We start from the raw sequence: 22366 nt of genomic DNA, 5'->3' as shown, positions 1-22366 counted from the left end.
CGGACCGTCTCACAGCCACCACAATCTGATAGTGTCTATCTCCAGCCCTATTCCATGTTCCCATGTGTCGCGAGTTCGCTGATGCCGCCAGCTACCAGTCAGCTGGAAGCAGAGCAGGGCGGGAAAATACCGCGGAGAATATCGATCCGCTGCCAGCACATCAGCTGCCCTGTCGACCAGCTGCAGAGTTTTCATGTACCTTCAGAAGTCTTCAATCGTGACACCTACGTCTCTGCTTTTCGCTAGTCTGATCAGGTCACCCGCGACAACCAGATCCATGAGGCCCATCCCCACGCTCTTGTAAATAACATTGCCCTTGGTAAGCCAGTCAAGAAGTCCTTGCTCTCCTGGCCCTCCAAGCTCGATCTCCTTTGTCGCAGCCTTTTTGATCATCATAAGCTCTCCAACCTCGACAAGGTGCTCTGGCTTTAGCTTGGCCTTGATCACCTCTCCTGCCTCCTTCAGGCAAGATTCGAGGCTGTCGACAATGATCACTCCACCCTGTCTTGCATGTTTGTGGTGGTGGTGCCCGCCGTGGTCGGGCTCAACAGCCACTCTGAGGACATCTGGGTGGATTTCGACCATGTGTGGTGCGTACGACCCGATGGCCGCAATATACCTCCCCTTCCTCCGTCCTTCGCGCGACGTGAGGAATTCGGCAGGGAACAGCGGTTCCGTTGACGGCGTGCAGCAAAAAATGACATCGGCCTTCCGCACCTCCTCCTTGAGCAGACGTCCATATTCTCCGAACTCCGGGCTCATGGCGGAGAATTTGATGTCTTTCCGCCACTGAACCCGGTCTTCTTGTGTCATCTGGAACGCCTTCATCAATTTGATTGATCTCTCAAAGCTTCGATTGATGATGTTGACGTGGTGTATCTGGTCTCCCTTGAGTATCAGTGCCAGTCTTAGGTGCCAGTACGCTTGCTTTCCCGCTCCGAAAACAGTCACTGTATGGACATTCTGTCGCTTTGTCAGCATCATAGTGGAAGCTAGTGCTGTTCGAAACGCGGTCAGTTCCTCGGCATTCACAATGCCCAGAGGATTGCCGGTTCTGTCAAGAAGGGTGATAGATCCTTTGGGGGCGGTGCTCTGTGAACTGGCCACGGATACCGGTGGTTGGAAGGAGGAGCCATCGATCGAGTTCCGGCCAGACGACATGGTAGACGCAGGCGACAGGGTCATCGACCCCAGGTCGTTGGTGGCGGACCTTATGGAGGCCCCGGACATACTCCCAGCTGGCGTATCTGAATGACCCTCTGACGTGCTAGACGACACCGAAGACTTCTTGCTCATAGACACCGGCTGCTCTAATGACACGATCTTCATCCCAACCGAAGTTCCCGTAGAAGCAGGCATAAAAAGGGTGGTGATTCCATTCTTCTTGATCACCGTCCTGTGAGGCTGAAACGATGCGCTACAGGGAGAGTTCGTATCGCCAGTTGAGTATGAATGCAGCGCTTCGGCGAGATTAGACTGAAGTTCGTCGACATCCTCCTTTGTCAGAGAATACAGAATCTCCTGGACATCCGCATCCGTGAGTACTGTGAGACTATGAAGACATTAGAATCGGGACTGGTATACCCAGATACTCTAAGGAGCCCAAGAGAAGCGTCCGGGCATGTCTCCGGAGTGCAGGGTATGCATATTATGAGTAAAGGAGCAACTTACGGCATGCTGGACAGTTGAGCCCGGAGGCACCGTCTGCCGTCTGTGTCGAGGCTGGGTCTACTTTCAAGAATCACCGTGCGGAGACCCAGGCCCAGCTGTAAGAGGTTCTATGGTCAGGACGCAACAAGTTCCTTGCACCAAAATCGGCGACAATCACTCCTGGTAGCCTTCGCAACACATCTGATGATTTCTCCTTCATCCGATTCGAAAATACGTCCCCTTCGTGAAGACGTCGTTGATGAGTATTGCCACGGAGACAAGAAATTCTGTCTTCGATCATTATTCTCAGCACCACCGGGGCCTACCGAGTGACGTTGAGGTGACGGTTGAGCACGAGGAAACGTGGCTGACTAAGATCAACCGTGATTGGCCGCGACACCAGCACATGCTTCTTGGCGGGTTTATTGCGTTGACACACAACTCAAGTGGTTTCAGCGGTTATCCGGACATTGCTACCTTTGACAACGGTGTCGTGATGAGGGGGCAAGACCTTTTCGATGTGAAGCGAAGCTGAGTGCAATGCTCATTACCCATCCAGTGGGCAAAGCCATGAGTATCAGAAAACTTCTCGCAACCCCCGTCACGCACATGCAATAGAGGGCAGAACCTCAAAGAAGAGCAATATGTTCCATAGACACTTCCTCCATAGAATTTCACCAAACCAATTGCTGGGTCCTCGAAAGAATTTCTGTACTATGTACGCCTCATTGGAGCAGCAGTGAGATTTTGCTCGGCCACTGGTACCTACTTGATCTCCGCGTGCTCGCTTCGCGTTGAACCATAACTCGGGAGGTTGCCGCGAGTATGTATTGTGCTGGTTTGGCCACCACTACTCTATGGCTGCTCGCTCAAATGGTTTTGAGGCAGTCACAAAGGAGAGTGTCCATTGGGCCTTCTGAAATCGTCCTAGGCTGCTTGATCGGTGTTGCCACCATCTTTCCGATTTCCTTGCTCGAGGTCACCTTTAATGCTCCAGGGGGTCGCGGGTTTCGGACCGCCTGCACAAGAGAATCATGACTCAAAACGCAATATGCTCAGGCTTCCTTGTCATGGTCGTGCCATGTTCGGGACATTAGGATGTCGCCATGAGCCCATCGTAACCGAAGGCAATTCAGTCGTGGATGCTTTTCTCTCTCTCTGGTTTTCACATGAAACCACATCCTAGGCTTCAACCAGGGAAGCGGCGACGATCATTAATGGTCAGATAGAGGTTGAGAGGGATCGACTTTGCGCAAATAGAAGATGTGTACGTAATTGCTCCTCCATTGATGACAAGGCCATCACACGACCCATTATGAGGATCTCATGCGTCCGAAAAGGTGCAGTCGATCTCCTCAACCGAGAAGACTGAATAGCCGTCCCTCGGCCGCGGGACTGATTCTGCCCAGCAGTCATGGCCTAGTGGAAGGCTGGCTCGCAGTTATGCTTAATCCCGAGCCTCGCAACCGCATGTGCTTAGTGGCCGCAGTCAACTGTGGACATCTTGAGAAGCGTTCCGCAGAAGGTGAGCAATGCTTTGCGAACCAATGTGCGGACGCTAGGGTTCAGAGCAAGACTGCTTCAGAGAGCACCAACAAGCACACCACATTGTTTCTCCAGTCTGTATTTGACCGATCTATGAATTGCCCAGATGCGCAATGGGGCTTCGTATGAATAGCGGACCCAGCCATTGCCTCCTCAAAAGGCCAGATAAAGCATACGAACAAACCTACAATGATTTGGCCTAGATACCGAGTCTGGCTGCCAGCTCAGCTGATCTGCATTTCAAACAAAGGCAAGGCACGTATAACAGATTGTCAATTGGTTGATTTTGAGGCCGGCGGATTATCGAAATGAAAATCGCTTCACGCTGGGAGTTGCAACTCAATTTGCACTGCAGGAGTGTTAGACTTCGCTAGCCTTGCACAATATTGTTGCTATCACAGTCGAGGCGACTCTGCTGGTTGTACATACCGTACCTTTGACAGCGAACTTAATCTTTACGTCCAGCTCATTGAGGGATATGTGGGTCCTTGAACTCACAACTAACCTTGCGATCTGCCTTGCCGCGGATTGGGAGTCACGTCACGACCAGCCTTGACAGTAGCCAGCAATATCGAACTGCCTGTCAAGCATCTTGTCCCTCGCGGGGCAATCGAACTTGGATTCGCCTCCTCGCTGACTCTGACGCGTTTCAGGGCTGTGAATCCTTGCCAACCAGCTCAAACAACACCATTGCGCTTCTGGTGAGGTTGTGCGAAGTAATAGAACGCTGCATCTGTCCTTCAATCAAGATCGGAAATTGCTGCTGCGTGGATGAGAAGGGGGTTTGTACTGCGGCGACAAGATCTCTGATGGAGCATAACCTTATCTGTGGACTGAGATTGCTCCATGTTTCGGTTTTGGGATTCTCAAGGGTATGGCGGCAGGGTCTTGTTTCTGTCTTCTAGAAAACCCCCCGGCAGGAGTTTGAGAATGCCCGGCGTGCCTCAGGCCTAGGATTCCTTGTCTCCGGACTTTTGATTATTTCGAGCAGCAACCCTGTGCTATTGGTGTTATCAGCCCTCCATCGATTACTCGTACCCGGTACGAGGTAATTTGATGGCTAAGATTGAAGGTCGAGTGGCCCACAAATTTGGACTGGGTTAATTATGTGGCCCCTGATGATCTCATGGCGATGGACCCTTATGATGCCTGCCAGGTGCTATTCTTAGGGAGCCTTGGGGGCTCGTCTCGATGACCGACGTTTCACGCTGGGTCTGCGCCATATCGAACTCCATTCTCCCTTGCCATTGTACGAGTATCATGCGATCATTGCAACTGTGTGTCGTTCCATGAAATACTATTGCGTACTGTTCAAGTGGGAAGTGCTGTGCGGCAGATCGGCTCTTCTAAGACGTGCATAACATGCGTGTGTGTTGTCATTGTGCGGCACGCCTATGAGTCCAGAACTGGGAAAGGTACTTGGACGAGTACGGTCGGGCAAGGACTTGGTTCATAACGGCGACTGTCGCTCGTACGAGGTTGGTGAGTTGACCACGCAGACCACGTCACGCCGGGCGGCATCTCATTCCAGAGTGATAGGTAGGAGGGTGTCATCATTCTTGAATCGTAAGAGTGAGAACCCTCTGGACTGTAACTCGTACTCCCAACCCCACATTGTCCGGCGATCCGGCATGTGTCGTGTCGGTGCCGAAAAGAGGGATGCCACGACGCGGCGCTGGATGCCCGCTCCTTACCATCACTGGGCTTGATCATCAGGAGCGCGACCAATGTTAATTTGAAGGCGTGCTGATCACCCAGCGAAGACACGACGTAACTTTCAACTCCCGAGAACCTTCCTGGGAGCCTTCATTCCGGCGACGGACCCCTCGTTGGAAAGAAGCCTATCCTTCAGCTAACCCGTGCCAATCAGGGGGCAGGATGATGCCACTCCCGAGCATGCAGCTGCGATTGGCAGTTGTGACAGCTACCCTCATTGCTGGGGGCATTGAAATAGAACATGTCCCGTGAATGAAGCCTTCGGGCATGTCCATCCCACGGCGCTTACAACGAGGTCGGCTGCTTTGCCAACGCACCATGGGAATCCCGGGTGTGACAGGTCGCTAACGAACCAGGGTCTTTGACAGCAAATTCAATTCTTCAAGCTGACCTTTTCGCGATTGGCCTACGATCTAAGAATTCCTTGGAATTTGGACCGTTAATTCCAGGCACTTACATTGCCCTCGTGACATTGAAGTTGGAGCTTTCCTCCATGCTAACGAGCGGATTCGTGGGAGCTCGCAGCGAATCGCAGGCAACGCGTAATCGAACAACTGAGAACGCACAGTAGGCGGTGTGACAGCACGGGCGGCGTTTACCATTCGAAACCGGTTCATTTCAGGTAAAGAATGCTCTGGACTCATGATGTCGTATCTTCCCGAGGGTGCCCCGTTTGCGAGACGCCCACCCTATGGACATCCACTCCGGTGAAGAGCGCCCTGAACACTAACAGTCGGACAGCGGCGGAGTCGGGGGGCGGCAATCGAAGACTCGATGCGAAGTTGCACAAACAACTGCGTTCGGTAAAGTCACATCGCATACCCGCTTGCTACAGCGAGCTCTTCGATTGTGTTTACGGCCGTGGAGGGCCACTATGCCAGTCGCATTCAGCTCTGTCCGATGCTCCCACGCCCGCAAGTGCCGAGGCTTATCGTGGGTGCACAAAAATGATGTGATGCATTGCTAAAATCCGGGGTGCATCAGTCTTGCTTTGCCCTTTCTTGACTCGCCCACTGACGATGGCGGGCAGGCCGACAAGCGAGGGAGCACGACGTCAGTAATTTTGCACAGTGCCCGCGTCAGTGCCGCGATCCGGTTCTCGGCCTGGCGGGGCGCTTGGAGTCCTCCTGAAACAGGCACAGGGCCCCTCGTTTGCTGGTTGTTTGCGAAGGAGGTGACTACGAGTACCTAGTAGCGATCGCAAGATGAGGATAGGCCGGGTATCAATCAATAGTCACAATCTGTCAGTGTGACATCAATTGATAGGATCACTGACTGGACAAAGGGAATAAGAAATTCATCTGGCGATTGGATGCAGCTCAGCGTGCTCGATGACACGGGGCAGAAATGAAGCACCTACGAAGGGAGCGCAAAGTATCCGGGAGTTGTCAAGCTCTTTCGTCGCTCTCCACAGGTACATAATTATGTATAGATAGCAAGCTAGTCATAATTCGCCGTGAAGGTTTCGTGTCCAGGTGGGCTCATGCTTTTCGAAAGCTCAAATTCTGTCGACCGAAATCCGGACTTGAAGACCACAACGCTGGGAACGCTAGGCTCCCAGCTTCCGGGCAACCTCTCCTTAATACGGAGTACGTGTCATTTCAACCCTCTTGATATCTAGGGCCGGTTCGATGCAAAAGCGGCCGTGTCTGACATCAGTCGGGGTGGGAAGTTTGGGAAGCAGTCTCTTCTCTCCATTGCCATCCCTAGCACGCAAGGAGCTGAACGCAAGGAGCTGAACGCAAGTTGAGCCTATGCTGGATGCAGGGTCTGTGTACGAACAACAATGACACAGGCCACCACGAGACATTCTACCGTGCATGACCGCCAGCAGGGCGAACACCAGATTGTCATCTGGTCCAAGCTGTTGTCATTGGTGTGGGGGTTGGCGGTCGTTGACTTGCAGCTTGCAGCGGAGGATCAGAGAAAGATTGGAGATAACGTCTGCCACGTATGCTGCGCAGCACACGAGACGCTATTCTCTGCATCTGAACTCGTGTCTGATCAAGTTCGGTCTAAGAGCTCAGCGACCACCGACCTGAGCTGCAGCTGGTCGGCACGATGCGAGGGAAGCGGCTTGCAGATGCGACTTGCCTCAAGGCGTCAGTGAGCTTCTGTCCTCTGCGCCGGGACAAACTGTCAGCAGGACAAAAGCACATAGCCATATTTGGCCCTCTGCAGCAGCGCACCGAGTCAGCGCGGAGCCCTGGGGAGAGGCTCGATACGCCTCTGGCGGCAGTCCAAACGAGAATTCGACCCAGAACGAGCTGTTGCAGCGACCCTCATGCCGTCAGCTGAATCTGCGTGAGGCTTCCCATCTGGAGTTTGCACGGACAATATTGCAACGCTCTCGCTCCGATGTCCTCGTTGAATTCACCCGATAGCAAGTGTCCCAAATGTCCTCCACAATAGTGGTTTATGTCAGCCATATGCGATATTGGCGATAGCGGACAAAGCCGGGCACCACTGCGTGGATGCGCATTTTACCCAAATAGGCGAGCGGCACGTCAGCTGTAAAGAGTGCCAAAAGGGGGATTGCAAGGCGAGCAGGACAGGTAATTAATTGCCGTAGATCAACGACGGCATTTGCAGTCGTTCTCGTCCGGTATCCGGGAGTGGACGGAATTATCACCAATGGCACCTTGTCCCGAGATAAGGGCGACGCGTGGAAGGAAGTGTTGTGATGCGCACATTAATGGAAGAAGAAGCGAGGATGGCCAGCCCGCCCATTTGCGATCAAGGAGAAAGATTAAAATTGTCAAAGACCAGGGCCCGGGTTTCGCAGCGGGAGCATGGGGATGAGCAGCAGAGCCCCGGGCGATGAATGACGAGGTGCCAGACGCGGTCTTCGGCGGGTGGTGCCCCTGGGGCTTGAGCCCAGGTGCCAGGGCGCCAAGTCGCTAGGTACAAGTACAGCAGGTAGCATTGGGGAAACAGACTAAGGGCAAAGGTTGGGCGTAGGCTCGGAGGCAAGGGCAGCGACCGAAAACGGGGCATGCCTGTCGCCAGAAACGCATTACAACTTCATACCGGGAGCCCAGCGTTCAGGTCCCCCAGTCTCCCTTCCCTGCCTGTCGTGACTCGTGCCTGCCCCTGCCCTGGCCCCCGTTGGCGACGAAGTTGGCATCCCCACGCACTCCACCAATAATGCATTCGTGCATTTTTCTTCTCCGTCCGAACCTCCTACACAGTACCTAACTGGGATCTAGTCCTCTCCTTCATACGCTCCTTAACCTTGACTCACTGACCAAACCACTACTAATTGCTTGCCCCGTCGTGGTACACAAGGATTTCACTCATCTCCACATAAGAGTAGACGCTCAGTGCTCCTCTGCTCGTCCCTTCCTTTGTCCGCGTCCAAGTCTCTCGACGTACATACCGAGCCAGATCCCCTTTGCGGACGACGAAGACGGGCACGACACCACTCCCCAGCCAGAAAAACGCAGGGTTCCTGTTTTTTGCACGTTCAGAGGCTTGCTGTCCACTCGCCTGACCGGTATCTGACTGCATACTGCGGCCCTCTCGCCTGGGGCGCTCACATCCTATAATTTGCGCTGTGCGCTGCGCCGCGAATCTGCACCTACCCTACAAGCCCGAGTCTGCGAGGCCACTCCAGAGACCTCTACGCCCTGCCCATCTCGATCGGCCGCTGCCCACCGGTGCACGCGCTGTACTTCCTTCGGGACCCCGGTCTTGCATATTGCAGCTGCACCAACACCGATCGAGCCAGGCGCTACATCTCCATCAGGCGCGCACCAACATGGCTGCTGTTTAAGGCTGCTGAATGCTACAGCACGGTCAACACCAGTTCCGCTTGCATTGATCGGACCTCCTCAAGCACAAGAGCATTATGAAGTCGTCAAAGCGCGAGAGACAGAGCTGGACTCCCTTACACTTTCGATCTTGAATGTGATCTCATTAGAGAACGCCTGACCAACCGCAATCTGCGGACATGATATCCGCAACCGCATCGCCCGCGGCCAGGGCTCTGCAGAGCCGCGACAATTCACCCTCGCCTCACTCGCGTTCTTTTGCTAGCATGTCTTCCAACCAACGGGTGAACACGGCGCTCTCTCAATCCTTCTCCGCCGCGCCGGCGTCGGCCAACAGCACATCATCTATGACTCAGAGCCCATATATCAGCTCTATCCAGTCTTCTCCCCTGGTGTCCCATCCAATATACCAGCTACCACAGCTCGGAAACCCAGCCCCATTCGACTTGGGCGAGAGTCTTGTTTCTACCCATGCATTTCCTTCTCCACGAGAGCCCTCCACGGGCTCCAAGCCTGTCGGGATTATGCGCAAGCTCTCTCAAAGCGCCAAAGACGGGGTATCCTCCGCTCGGCAGACGCTGCGCAGAAAAGCATCCTCGTCAGCACAGTCTCGCCGCGACGAAAGCACCGGTCCCATCACCAGACGCCGCAGCGACAGCAGGACGGCAATTGCAAATGGCCATCTCACCGATGCTCTAGCCGTGGACGTCCTCCCCCTTGAATTGCAGACAGGCTTGGGCCTGTATGGTGATACAATGAGCATATCCAGCGAGCCGACGACCTTGGCAGACGCGAGTCCCGAGGGTCAAGCTCCATGCGTTCCGGAGAGATTGGTGGCAGGATGCATGTTAACCAAAATCACCAAGAATAAAATGCAAGAGAAGATGTTCTTCATGGACGTGGAAGGCGCCCGCGTCTCGTGGAAGGGTGCTGTAACAACCAAAACGTTTCACATTGACAACATCAAGAGCATTCGCAGTGGTGAGGTCGCTGCAAGCTACCAGCACGAGCTCCGAGGGGAAGCCGTCGACCCTGGCCTCTGCTTCACAGTCAATTACGCGACCTCGGATTCTTCGAAACAGGTCAAAACTCTGCATCTTGTCGCCCATGATTACCATGACCTTCGACTCTGGGTCGATACTCTGGAGAGTCTGGCCAAGCATCGAGAGGAGTTGATGACGAGCATGATCGGCTCAACTGAGCGAGAGTCGGTCATACGGGCCCACTGGGAGAACGAAATGGCCAAGCGAACTGCTAGACAGGACAATGTCAAACCCGACGGCTTGGACTTCCATGCGATCCAGACCCTTTGTCGAAAATTACACATCCATATTCCTGACAAGGAAATAGAGGAGCATTTCAAGTCGGTCGACGTCAACACCTCAAATCTTCTGGACTACAATCTCTTCAGAGAGTTCCTTAGACGCCTTCGAGAAAGGAGCGACGTCAAGAGGATCTTTGATGGCTTGAAAGGGGCCAATTCCAAGGGCATCCCACGATCGGTGTTCATCGACTTCCTCAGGCGTGATCAGGGGTTTGACGTGCATGGGCTTGCAGATCCGCTTCACTGGGAGGAGAAGATCAATGATCTTATATCTATGTCCTTCCCCGATGACCCGGCTATGCGAGCATTAGAGCTCATTGACGCCAATGCCTTTGCGTCCTTTCTCGTTTCAAAAGACTGCCACGTCTACACCGGCGCCGAGGAAGCTGTTCCATTCTTCGACCGGCCACTGAGCGAATACTTCATTTCAAGTTCACACAATACCTACCTGACCGGTTGGCAGGTGGGAGGCACTGCCTCTGCCGAAACGTACATCACAGCCTTACGTCACGGTTGCCGCTGTGTTGAAATTGACTGTTGGAATGGTCAAGATGGGAATCCCAGGGTGACCCACGGTCATACCCGGACCAGTTCTGTGCTTTTCTCGGACTGCGTCAATGCCATTCAGAGATGTGCCTTTGACGTGACGCCTTATCCATTGATCATATCCCTGGAAGTCCACTGCGATCCTGAGCAGCAGGCCAAGATGGTGAAGATTATGAAAGATGTGTTCGGGGAGCGGCTCCTGCTTTATCCTTTGCCCGGCTTCGATACCCAATTGCCATCCCCGGAGGATCTCAAGCACAAAATACTCATCAAGGTCAAGTCCACAGAGCTGCATGCTGACCTTGCGGCTGCCCGCCTCCCTACTACTTCATACCGCGATCGAAGTGCGAGTTCGCCGAATAGGGGAATAGTCTCACCTGTAAACTGGACACTTCTCACCGCACCTCAAGTCACAAGTTCTTTACTCGTTACACCCCCGGAGACCATCTATTCTCCAACTGATCGCTCAGTCACGGCAACAAGCGCCAGCAGTGCCGACGAGGAGAGCGATGCCCCGGCAGTCTCGCCTTCTACTGCTGATAGCCAGCGCCGGCCACCGAAGCCAAGCAAAGTTGGTCCCCAGTTGTCTGCTCTGGGCGTATACCTAAAAGGTTACAGCCTGCGGGACGCCAAAGATCTTTCTTTTCAGCAATACAATCACATCTTCTCCCTCAACGAGAACAGGGCTATCGAACTCTGCCGCTCACCGGAGGACAAGGCCATGTTTGAAGACCACAATCTCCATCACCTCTGCCGAGTGTATCCCAAGACATTGCGGTTCCAATCATCCAACTTTGACCCCAACACCTTCTGGAGGAGAGGCGTGCAGATGGTTGCATTGAACTGGCAAACCTTTGACGCCCATATGCAGATGAATCAGGCAATGTTTGCCGCTGGCACTGATGCATCCGGCTATGTCTTGAAGCCTGCTTACCTGCGCAAGCCTCGGACCAAGCAGGGTGAGTTTGAGCATCGTGTGAAGCTCCCTCGTTACAGAATCAGGTTCTCAGTCCAAGTCATCTCAGCTCAGCAATTGCCTCGGGCCGCCAATATGGGCAGAGATACTCCCTTGAATCCATTCATTGAAGTCCAGATGTTCAGCGCAGAAGACCGTGCCCGGGGAATAGCGAACGGTACGGGCGGCACCGAGACCTACTCGAATGGTTATCATGGCATTGGATCGCCCTACCGTCGTCAGACGCAGATCCGCTTTGGCAATGGCTATAATCCTCAGTTCGGTGAAAACATCGAACTGTCCCTCGAAACGAAATACCCCGAACTGGTCTTCGTCCGTTTCATAGTGCTGAACTCAGACGATGGCAGACGCACAGGCAAAGGAGTCAGACAGCTTGCGGCTTTCACAGCAAAACTTGACAGCCTCCAGAAAGGATACCGACACGTCCCCTTGTTTAATGGACACGGGGAAGAATTCATCTTCTCCACTCTGTTCTGCAAGATTGTGAAGCAGGAGCCGAAATTGATGCCATGGTCACTTCAGGACGTCACAGAACGGACGTCCAGGCCTAGTGTGCTTCGGGGCATTCTTTCACGCGGCCTCTCGAGTGATCGAGGCAGAGAGCGTTTGTCCAGTGGTGAGGACGTGCGTGCTGCCCAAGCCCGGCTAAACCGCGAGATTGAAGAGAGAGTGACAAAAACATGAGGGGCTCTGGGTGATGCATCGCAAGCATATTGTACCAACGATCAACGACATGGCGTGGGGTTTTGATTTCACAAGATACCCAAAAAGCATATACGACCTGATGACCACGAAAAAATAGACTCATTGCTCGTCTGGCAACGGACATTTCTTCTTGTGCTACAACTGGCCATCGTTGGGGAGGCTTTTCTGTTTGAGTATGGACCGTATCTGTCTATGTACCAACATATAGAATTATCACTTTGACCAGCCCTTGTGCTTGTCATGTATCATTCCCTCATGGATGACTTCGTTATGTGTCGACTCGGCATCCAATGTCGTGTACCCAAGCGCTGCGACAGAAGGTTGCTGTTGATCAAGCCTGGACACCGTATAGGCGCGCAGCTGCCTCATCGGGATCCCTCGTGACAGGCACAGACTCCAAGGCAAGGCGCCGCCTCGTCCATCAAGAGACTGTCGAGTAGTCACTTGCCCGCAGATATCGCGGCTGGGTCTGGTAACGTGCCTTCGAGGCTTACTTGGTCGCAAACAGGCCCTTCGAAGAACCTGGCGTATCATCGTGATCTTGTGCTCAGGATCGAGTCTCTCATCCAATGGAACACGTTCACGTGGGGGATGGCCAAATGGTCGGCCGCCTTTTCCAGCCCTCAGCCATCGATGAGTTGTCCTCAGTCGAGGTGCAGCACGATAAAGGATTGAGAGTCTGACCGTGTCTAGCTCGTTTCTGGCTTCCTGTTCGTGCTGTTACTCCTGTCATTCTACTGTCATTCTATATTTAATGCAGGGGCGAGGCTGAGCAAGCTTGGCTGCAGCATAGAGGAGGAGATCAGAGCGCCGCTCCCTCGATGCTCCCGCAGCCAGGACCTTTTTCTTACCTCCAGCACCAGGCCAACCAGTATACGGAGTACTTGTGTCCAGAACCGAACCCTCGCCAGGCCTCCTCGCACAATGTTACTGCTGTCGGCACCTGGTTTGTGATTATTGTTACTGGCTCAGTCTCGCCTTACGACCCCTAAGCTGCCTTCTTCGACGCTGCTGTACACTCGATGTCCTTGCTTGATACCGAGCATTTGTCGGCTGAGCGAGGATGCGGTTCATCGAACAATATGTCAGCAATAACGAGGGGTTTCAGCTTGACATCGTCGGTAAGTTTGTGTCCAGGCAGTGCAGCACAAAGTGGCAAGGCAGACCGCTGATACAAGTCCTCGACCAGGTTTCCTCGCTATCCTCGGAGAAGGTTCCGTCGAGACGATCGCCCAGGTTGCGACCTTGAGCTACCTCATTTACGTTCCTCGCCTCATACCAGCGCCGCAGATATTCATCAGGCCCTCGCGACCAGAGAAGCTGGAGACTACCGCCAATGCGAAAGTGATAGGAGTACATTCTGGTAACACCGGCGAGGATATCCATCACGTGGCTCATGCTCTCCATCGTGGCGACAAGCTGCCCCCGAACACCGTCACTTGTGTCCGCGTGACGGAAAATGACAAGCCGCGTCCATCCATCAAGAGGTTTGGTCCATTGGCAATGCTTGCATTCCTAGGAGCTGCGATGAGTGCTGGTTTGCTCGGGCTTTCCATATACTACGAGGATGGGATGTCCTTACTGGCAACAGTGCTTCTGTCGACCCTGAGCACAGTGACTGGCATTGCTAACAAGTGGTCACCGACACCGAATGATCCTAAGCCCGACCCACATTCACCTCCCGGCGACGTCGTCATCAAGTATCCTCAGGGAGCGTTCATCGTGGTAACCTGTGAAGAACGAACAGCACGATATCTGTATTTCAATCCAAGCGAGCGTTGCATTTATTCCATCAGGAGCACGGCGATTTATAGAGGACTTTCTTTGATTTCGACATTGTTGCTCATGGGCGGGGTCATTTCCTTGGCCAATGCCAGAATTGAGACACAAACGGCGTTTGCTGGATCCTACATGCTCATCAATATCTTTTACTGGGTTGGCGCTGCCCTGCCTCCAGCTCAACATTGGGATCTGAGCAGACTGCAGGTTGAGCATATCGAGGTCCATGGTGGTACGCCGCCACGGACCGCAAAGGTCGATAACTACTCGCCCACATACACTGAAGCATTGTGGAAAGCCATTGCGGTTACCGGCACAAGCAACTGGGTCAAAGAAGCAGGTTGGGCGCCAAAGACGCCTGCCTGGGCAGACTGGCTGAACGAAGCCGAGGAAGCCGCCGTGGGTGAGCCGCTGAAGGCGAGCAGGAAGATGGTGGACGGTAAAGAGGTGGAGGTGTGGACGATCCGTAATTGGGATAGTCGGAATGCATTGTCGACGCTTCTGCGGACGACGACCGACAGGATTACAACACAGTCGAGATGGGCTTCCAAAGAGGCTTCCATCCAGCGAAGCAACCCTCTATGACTGTTGCAGTGCTGGTTTGTGAAGTCTGCCTTCCTCAGCCACCAGCAGCATATTGAAGGGATGAACATTATGATGGCCGTTATGAAGAGATGATGATGATGATAACACTAAAAGCCCGGCATGACAAAAGACTAGATAACGCCAGTAATGAATTCACGACTTGATGAAGAATAATGTTGATGGTGACATCTCCGTCGAGCCTGACGCCCACCTTCGCCGCAACACCAGCTTGAGTGAACTCGGCGAACTCTTGGCATCACACAAACTTTTTTGCGGAGTTCATCAACCACCACTCATCTCCGCCTTCCACTCAATCCTCCTTGACACTCCATCGCTGCTTGAGACTCAGATAGTCTCCTACTCAAACTCGACAAGATGTATGAGCGAATCCCTGCATGTTGCTGCGGAATTGGGTCTGCAGCGCAAAATGCTGATTCGAGGGTGTTATAGTGTGCCGATTTGAATCTTGATCTGCCAAAGCTCTTAAGATGCCATTCACCAAGCTGTACGTGGACCATATCTCAAAGAGGCACTGACAAGGTTGAACCGTCCCTGACCCGTGCCTACCGCAGTGTCAAAAACTCCCCCTACTACTCCCGCTACCAGACGAAGTACAAGCGCAGACAGGCTGGCAAGGTACGTCGTGACTCGCCCGAGCCGTAGATTCCCACTGACAACTGTCCCAGACCGATTACTATGCCCGCAAGCGACTGATTGCCCAAGCCAAGAACAAGTACAACGCTCCCAAGTACCGCCTTGTCGTCCGCTTCACCAACCGCGACATCATTACCCAGCTGGTGACCGCCGAGCTCACAGGCGACAAGGTCTTCGTTGCCGCCTACTCCCACGAGCTCAAGAGATATGGCATCAACAATGGTCTGACCAACTGGTCCGCCGCCTACGCCACGGGTCTTCTCCTCGCTCGCCGTGCGCTCAAGAAGCTGGACCTGGACGAGCAGTTCAAGGGGGTCGAAGAGGCGACTGGCGAGTACGCTCTCACCGAAGCTGCCGAAGGTGAGGACGGAGAGGAGCGTCGTCCCTTCAAGGCCTTCCTCGATGTTGGCTTGCATCGTACTTCCACCGGTGCCAGGGTCTTCGGTGCGCTAAAAGGTGCCTCTGACGGTGGTCTCTACATTCCCCACAACGAGAAGCGGTTCCCTGGCTACGACCAGGAGTCCAAGGAGTTGGACGCCGACACTCTGCGCAAGTACATCTTCGGCGGCCACGTCGCGGAGTACATGGAGACACTCGCCGACGACGACGAGGAACGCTACAAGTCCCAATTCAGCAAGTACATCGAAGCCGATGTTGAAGCTGACGGACTCGAGGAGCTGTACACCGAGGCTCATGCTGCCATCCGTGAGGATCCATTCAAGAAGGATGATGACGAAGGAGACAAGAAGAGCAAGGACGAATGGAAGGAGGAAGGCAAGAAGTACAAGGTGCACAAGACGCCTAAGGAGGAGAAGGAGCGCAAAATCAAGGAGAAGATCGCGGCTCTTGCGTCTTAGACTAGTTGGTTGGGTCACCAGCAGAAGTCAGGAAAATGATCTCGCAATCTCGACAGAGATGAGTGCGGCTATGGTCGCCATAGACGTCGGAGATGCTGTCCCGGCTAGCCATGGTGTCTTCCAGCCATCCATGGTCCAGTATTGTGCTGCAGGAGACCTGGCGCATGGCACGCTCGTTCAGACCAGGGCAAACGGCCCGACTGGGAAGCGTTGCCGGGATGGCGGTCGTAGGGAGACTTCCACCACCCAAGGGCCGCGTGACGAGTCAGTGGGCCGATGCCAGAAATGAAGTTCATGTCTCCATGGGCCAAATGTAGTCGAGACCCCTTAGTCGGCAGCAGTTGGGCTTAGAATTGTCCTAATCCACGGGAATTCGCACGAACTTCAGGGATTTCTGCACATGGGTTGTGGAAAATCGGTCCTTGACAGATAATATTTTCTGAATTCGAATCCTACCTAGTACGCGTAGAAGCGTCTTGATTTGCCCAATGTAGGCCTCGAACGGGTGTTTATTGGGGCGTCCTCTGACATAAGATGCTGACCTGAACGCACCACTTCTGGGTCCACCATTACTGTACCTGTGGGTTTACGAGGATCCAGGCCTGGGATGGCAGCCCTTCGAAAAGAGCGAGTTTCTCGGCCGGGTCCAAGTCTTAGCAGCATGAAGGCTAATTAAGCAATGGGGCGTGCCAGGGCACACCAGGGCACGCCAGGGCACACCAGGGCACGCCAGGGCACGGGAGGCCGCATGCCAGGCACCTTGAAGATGAGTGTGGCCTGCAGCCGGCATAATGGCACCAAGAGAACATGAGAGATATATCACAGTACGCAGCATTGAGGCTTGGTCGACGGGTGTTTGCTTGCTGCTTGTTGCTCCTGGGGTGCGCATTTCTTTTCCCAGCGAGGTCACGCCTTCGGCGGGTTAAATGGATCAGCGGGAGAGGCAAGCAGAGCATGAATGAGCATAAACAGGGACGCATGACCTCAGGCACAACGCCGCGTCGAATCCCGAAATCCCATGATTTCCTCCGGCGGATTGCCACTGAGAGTGCCTCCAGAGACATTACTACTGTAACTACGAGTAACCCTGTGAGGCTGTACGGGTTGGATCTTCAGCGGCGGGATTTTCGGTATTGCCTTTGGCGCTGCTGTGGTTTAAGATGACAGCATAGCTGCATGGCCCACTCTCAGGTGCTCCAGGTCGCCAACCTTCCCCTCTTAGCGATCTGCTCTGATATTATGAGTACCGATGTTTGGGCACCACGGCGATTGGAAGGATGAATTTCCAAGAGAGCTTTCGGCGGCGTCCACACAGTCACCCGGGCCGATTAAGCTGTGGCCATCTTAGTGAGCCTTCGTTCTAAGCACTGGTAGCTGCACCGTTCACGATCCAGCCCAAGGCGATCGTCATATCTAGCCAACCGAGTCCGCGATTCCTACTTTCGCTATTAACCCCGCCGATAACTCGCAGTCTATCGTCGTCCCCGTCCATCAGCTTCCAGTCGACGTCGCCGTCTCTGACAAATGTCCTCGTTCAAGTCAACATCTATGCGATAATACTAGCGTGCTTCTTTATAATTCTGAGGGCACTTACACTGTCGCCTCAGGCACAATGGCAGCAGCCACGGAGAGTAATCTCGATGTCGACTGGCTCCTGCGCTCCAAGAAAGGTGCGATATTACATTTTCGGCTTCCATGCCGCATCTGCCTCTCTCTCCGGTCCGAGATTCGAGAGGAAATAAAACGCTAACAAGCCTGTCAGACCTTGCTCACTTGGCCGCAGAGAGGAGCAGTCGACAGAAAGAGTCGCCAGCATCCACCGCACCTCATGCGAACCAGCCCGATCCTAAACCAGTCCAGGGCCAGCCTCGGACCGGGCAGACACCGTTGAAGGAGTCGCAGAATGGAGCAGGACAACCAACCATACAGCAGCCGAAGCCCGCCGTCACTGTCAATGGCAAAGAGAACAATGTGCAGCCCACTGTGCAGAAGACCAGCCCGCTCCCAGCCCAGCACACACAGAATCACCCGACGCGGCCTACCTTACTGAAAGGTCAAAGCACCGAGGATAGCAAGAAGGGTTTGAAACCAGGCACTCCAAAGAAGGAGGGAAGGAGGAGTTCATGGATTTCGAGCTTCAGTTCCAAGTTCTCGTCGTCCCCGACCCCGTCCCGGAACTCCAGCGTCGACGTGCAGCAAGCAAACAATGGCCTGACCGCATCGCCTCAGCCAAGTCCGAAGGTGGAAACGACCAACCCGTTTGAGAAGAACAAATCAGCGAAGGATGGGCAGAAGGAAAACAAGAAAGAAGACCCTAAACCTGTTGTTACACCTCTGACACCCCGGAGACCCTCGGTCCTGGTCGCTGCTGGAAAAGAAACCAAGCTAGAGCATCCTGGGTTCTTGTCAAGTGCATTGCGGAGGCTCTCCTCCTCTTCGAATGCTAACATGGGTAAAAGTGCTACCAACGGCGCCGTCTGTCCGCGGAGGATCATGAATGTTGACCATAACCGCGAGCGCATCAAGATCAGCGAATTTGACCAGAACAAGCTCAAGAGAGTGGCCTTCTGCGTTGACGTCGAAATCGCTGGGTTCTCTTCCCAGGCAGACGAAGAGCCCGAACACTTCAACAAACCGCCGGTCTCAAGTACATTGAAGCAGAGTGTCTCAACGTCACCTGACAAGGAACCCACGAAGGACTCAAAAGATGCCCGAATGAAGGAAAAGGGTGAAGGGGCTGCACTCAAAAGCCCGAAACCTCCGGCGGAAGAGAAGGAATCCTTAGAGCAACCTCGCCCCGAGCCAAAGCCTCCACTCCCCGAGGAGACGAAGGAGAAGGAAACGCAGGCTGCGGAGACCTCAGCCTCGTTACAAGGTCCGGACCCTCCGGCAGCACCGGGAACGCGCAAGAAAGAGAAAAAGAAGCGTTCAGAGGCCGAGCGGAAGGAACGAAAAGAGCGCAAAAGAAGACACGCAGAGGCGAACGGGTTGGTGCCGTTAGAATTGACTAGAGACGATGACGACTCAGATTCGATTTACAGCAGCACACCTCCAGGAGCCTCAACACCAAGCAAGCGAGCCCCGGAAGGTGGTGACGGCCGCACAACGGACCCTCTCCGGATATACAAACGGTGCTGCCAGCTCCGCGAAACCACCGTCCTAAGCCGAGTCAAAGAGCAGATTTCAAAACCCACGGCGACTCTGGCGGAAGCACCTGGCACGGTAGCAGTCATGGATCTCTCAGGTTTCCAGATGCAGCTCCCGGATATCGTCACCTTGGGCGACTGGCTCGCGGTGGTACCTGTCCGCAAGCTTGTGTTGGACAATTGCGGTCTCACGGACGAAGGTGTGCGTGTGATCTTGTCTGGCCTTTCCAGCTGCAAATCTGTCGAACAGGCCCGCCAAAACAGAAGATTACCGAAGAGACTCAGCGGAAAGCAGGGCAGAGAGCAGATGGGCGTGATAGAGAGACTGTCCTTGAAAGACAATCAAGGCATTACCAACCTCGGCTGGAGACATATTGCGCTGTTCATGCATATGTCGCGGTCCCTCAGGGCCATCGATCTGTCAGGTATACAATTTCCCAAGTCGACAGATCTCTCGCGGACGATTTCGACGACGAGCTCGAACAGCAGCGCGGCAAACGGAAACTCGACCCTAATGGACCTGGGCTCTCTGATCATTTACGCATTGTCCGAGCGACTAGGCGATAGGTTGGAGGAGCTTGTTCTCAGCGGTTGCGGTCTGTCCACCACCAACATCCGGGATCTCGTGGATTGCGCCATCAAGTGCAAGATCCGGAGACTGGGACTGGCAGCCAGCAATCTTGGTGAGGAAGGACTGGGCCACTTGGTCCGATACATGAAGTCGGGCCACTGCGAGGGCTTAGATCTCAGCAGTAACGACCTGCATGGCATTGCGCACATACTCGCAGAAGCGGCCACCAGTGATTGTCCCTTGTTTGCTATCAGCTTGTTGGACTGCAATCTGACGCCGGAGGATCTGACCTCGATACTGATCCCTTTCGCGCGACTGAAGAACCTTAAATTCATCGACCTGTCCCGCAACATGGCATTGTTCAACAGCACCCCGAACGCGGTGCCTGTCTTCCGGAAGCTACTCCCCAAGTTGGCGCCCTTGAAGCGTCTGCACCTTTCAGACGTTGGCATGACACCTGAACAGGCGATTGCAATCGCTGAAATCCTGCCGGATTGTCCATCAATGGCTCATCTCAGCATCCTTGACAATGCTCCGCTGGTACACAGCATGAATTCGAAAGAAGAAGGCTCGCAAGAGGAAGCTTGTGCATTTTTCGCTTCGTTGATGACAGCGGTCAGAGTCTCAGAAACCATTGTTGCCGTCGAGATCGAGGTCCCTTCTGCAGACAGCAGCGAAGTCGTCAAAGCCCTGGCCTCGCAGGTCATGGCGTATACCCTGAGGAATATGGAGCGCACAACTCTGGACGAAGTAGGCGTCAAGCCTGATGACCATGCCGAGAAGGCGCCGGAAGTTCTCCTACAGCTGGTCGGAGACATGGAAGGCTATTCGGAGACCCTTGATCGGGATGAGCTAGCAGCTGATGAAGACTACATGATCGCCTCCACGGGTATCGTCAAGGCTCTAGGTGTCTGCTTGGATCGTAAGGATGGCAACAGTCGAGCACATTCTAGGAACATTAGCCCTACCGCCAGTGGTTCTTCCACTCCAAGGGGACCGTTTCGGCAAGCAACAGTGTCAAAACCCCGAGATGTCAGCCTGGAGCTGTGTGAGAGTGCGAGGAAAATTCGGCGAAGGTTACAGCCCGTTCTTGTCAAAGAAGACCGGGCTGGAAACCATGAAAACTATCGTAAGTCTCCTGATCAAAGCTCATGGCTTGGAATTGCTAACCTTGGTATGTCAGGCCGCCTCTTTCTCCTTGATCAGACCCTTCAGCGCATGATCAAAAGGTTCGAGGACGAGTACCCGGAGACCAAAGTCGTGGCGGCCTCCCCGCCAATGGCAAATGGGATGCCTTCACCTGACCCATCAGTGGATGCCTCGCTGCTATCTGCCTCGATTGATTCGAGTGGAGTCATGAAGGTGACCGATGCAGAAGGATACTTCCCCTCCGAGAGCCCGCCCAAAGATGATTACGCACTCAAACTGTCCCGGACTTCGTCTAACACGTCACTCGCGGCCAAAGCATTCACGGATGAAGAAGGCCGTATGCACCGCTTTGGTCAGACCATTCGTAGGGAAGTCCTTAAGCCGACAGAAATGGACGATCATCTGCACGGAACCCACGCGAGTGATTCTGATCCACCCCACATCGCTGCCTTGCGCGCAAAACTCGAAGAGCTCAAGGGTGAGGACATTCGATATAGGGTGGAAAAAGAAGGCGCTGACAACGTTGTCCGGGAGCTGGGTATCAATGCGCAAGAGCTGCTTATGCTGAGGGAACAAGATCCCAAGGGCTTTGAAGCGTTCAGGGAGAGCCAGTTGGCGGCCCAGATCAATGCTGGGCTGATACCCCGGGAGTGAAACGAGGAGGTGCGGCCGTGATCAGGAAGGATGTGGCCCTTACTGCCATCTGTGGGATCGAATTTGGGACGTTCACAATTGATTATGTGTGGAGCCGGACTCTGTGTACATCGACTTGGATGATTTGGCGACTGATGGTTTCGGCTTTTGTGCCTTGTGAGCGTTCTGTTTCGCCCAGCATGTTTTGGGGATGATGTTATGACCTTTCACCAGGAGGCCCGAGGGTAGCATGCCCAGCCGGTCGCTTGGACATTATACCTTGAAGCTAGGCCAAGCCTCTTTTTGGACTACAGTAACAGTAACAGTAACAATCGCAAATGAGGTTGCGCGTCTCCCGGCGCGCTTCGCTTCTATGGTGGTTTGTTGTCCCACGCGGCTGGTGACGAACTATCTGTCTGAACGGACAGGCCAAGAGGCACTGCGGCCTCGCGGCGACGCCGGAGCGGACTCTGGACACGACAATCTACCATGTGTAGCGACCTACTCCGTACTTACACGTAGTCGTTCACGGCATGTGGGTGGTATGGGAAATACATATGTGGGCTACGTAGGATGCCTTATAATCTTGCTCAAATGGGGTCGGAGACATTCGACGGAGAGAGGAGAGAGTAGAGAGTAGATGATAGTAGGTAGACAGTAGAGAGTAGAGAGTAGAGAGTAGAGAGTAGAGAGTAGAGAGTAGAGAGTAGAGAGTAGAGAGTAGAGAGTAGAGAGTAGAGAGTAGAGAGTAGAGAGT

General features: G+C 53.9%; 5 protein-coding genes across 5 annotated transcripts; 4 read left to right on the top strand and 1 right to left on the bottom strand.

The window, feature by feature from the left end:
• Positions 1–201: 201 nt before the first annotated feature.
• Positions 202–1676, bottom strand: G647_08345 (uncharacterized protein; the record flags this gene model as incomplete). The annotated part of the gene is made up of 2 exons (XM_008732657.1): positions 202–1552; positions 1672–1676. The coding sequence occupies 2 exons, from the start codon at positions 1674–1676 to the stop codon at positions 202–204; spliced, it is 1356 nt and encodes a 451-aa protein (XP_008730879.1).
• Positions 1677–8950: 7274 nt separating this feature from the next.
• G647_08344 (uncharacterized protein) lies at positions 8951–12214 on the top strand (the record flags this gene model as incomplete). Its single annotated transcript, XM_008732656.1, has 1 exon — positions 8951–12214. The coding sequence occupies one exon, from the start codon at positions 8951–8953 to the stop codon at positions 12212–12214; it is 3264 nt and encodes a 1087-aa protein (XP_008730878.1).
• Positions 12215–13298: 1084 nt separating this feature from the next.
• Positions 13299–14599, top strand: G647_08343 (uncharacterized protein; the record flags this gene model as incomplete). Its single annotated transcript, XM_008732655.1, has 2 exons — positions 13299–13356; positions 13425–14599. The coding sequence occupies 2 exons, from the start codon at positions 13299–13301 to the stop codon at positions 14597–14599; spliced, it is 1233 nt and encodes a 410-aa protein (XP_008730877.1).
• Positions 14600–15087: 488 nt separating this feature from the next.
• On the top strand, positions 15088–16110 carry G647_08342 (60S ribosomal protein L5; the record flags this gene model as incomplete). The annotated part of the gene is made up of 3 exons (XM_008732654.1): positions 15088–15104; positions 15127–15235; positions 15286–16110. The coding sequence occupies 3 exons, from the start codon at positions 15088–15090 to the stop codon at positions 16108–16110; spliced, it is 951 nt and encodes a 316-aa protein (XP_008730876.1).
• A 1612-nt stretch (positions 16111–17722) lies between these two features.
• On the top strand, positions 17723–21630 carry G647_08341 (uncharacterized protein; the record flags this gene model as incomplete). Its single annotated transcript, XM_008732653.1, has 3 exons — positions 17723–17780; positions 17873–20956; positions 21011–21630. The coding sequence occupies 3 exons, from the start codon at positions 17723–17725 to the stop codon at positions 21628–21630; spliced, it is 3762 nt and encodes a 1253-aa protein (XP_008730875.1).
• Between the last annotated feature and the right edge of the window lie 736 nt (positions 21631–22366).

Source organism: Cladophialophora carrionii, assembly GCF_000365165.1.
Source record: "Cladophialophora carrionii CBS 160.54 unplaced genomic scaffold supercont1.7, whole genome shotgun sequence".
NCBI lineage: Eukaryota > Fungi > Ascomycota > Eurotiomycetes > Chaetothyriales > Herpotrichiellaceae > Cladophialophora > Cladophialophora carrionii.
This window is presented reverse-complemented; position numbering and strand designations above follow the sequence as displayed.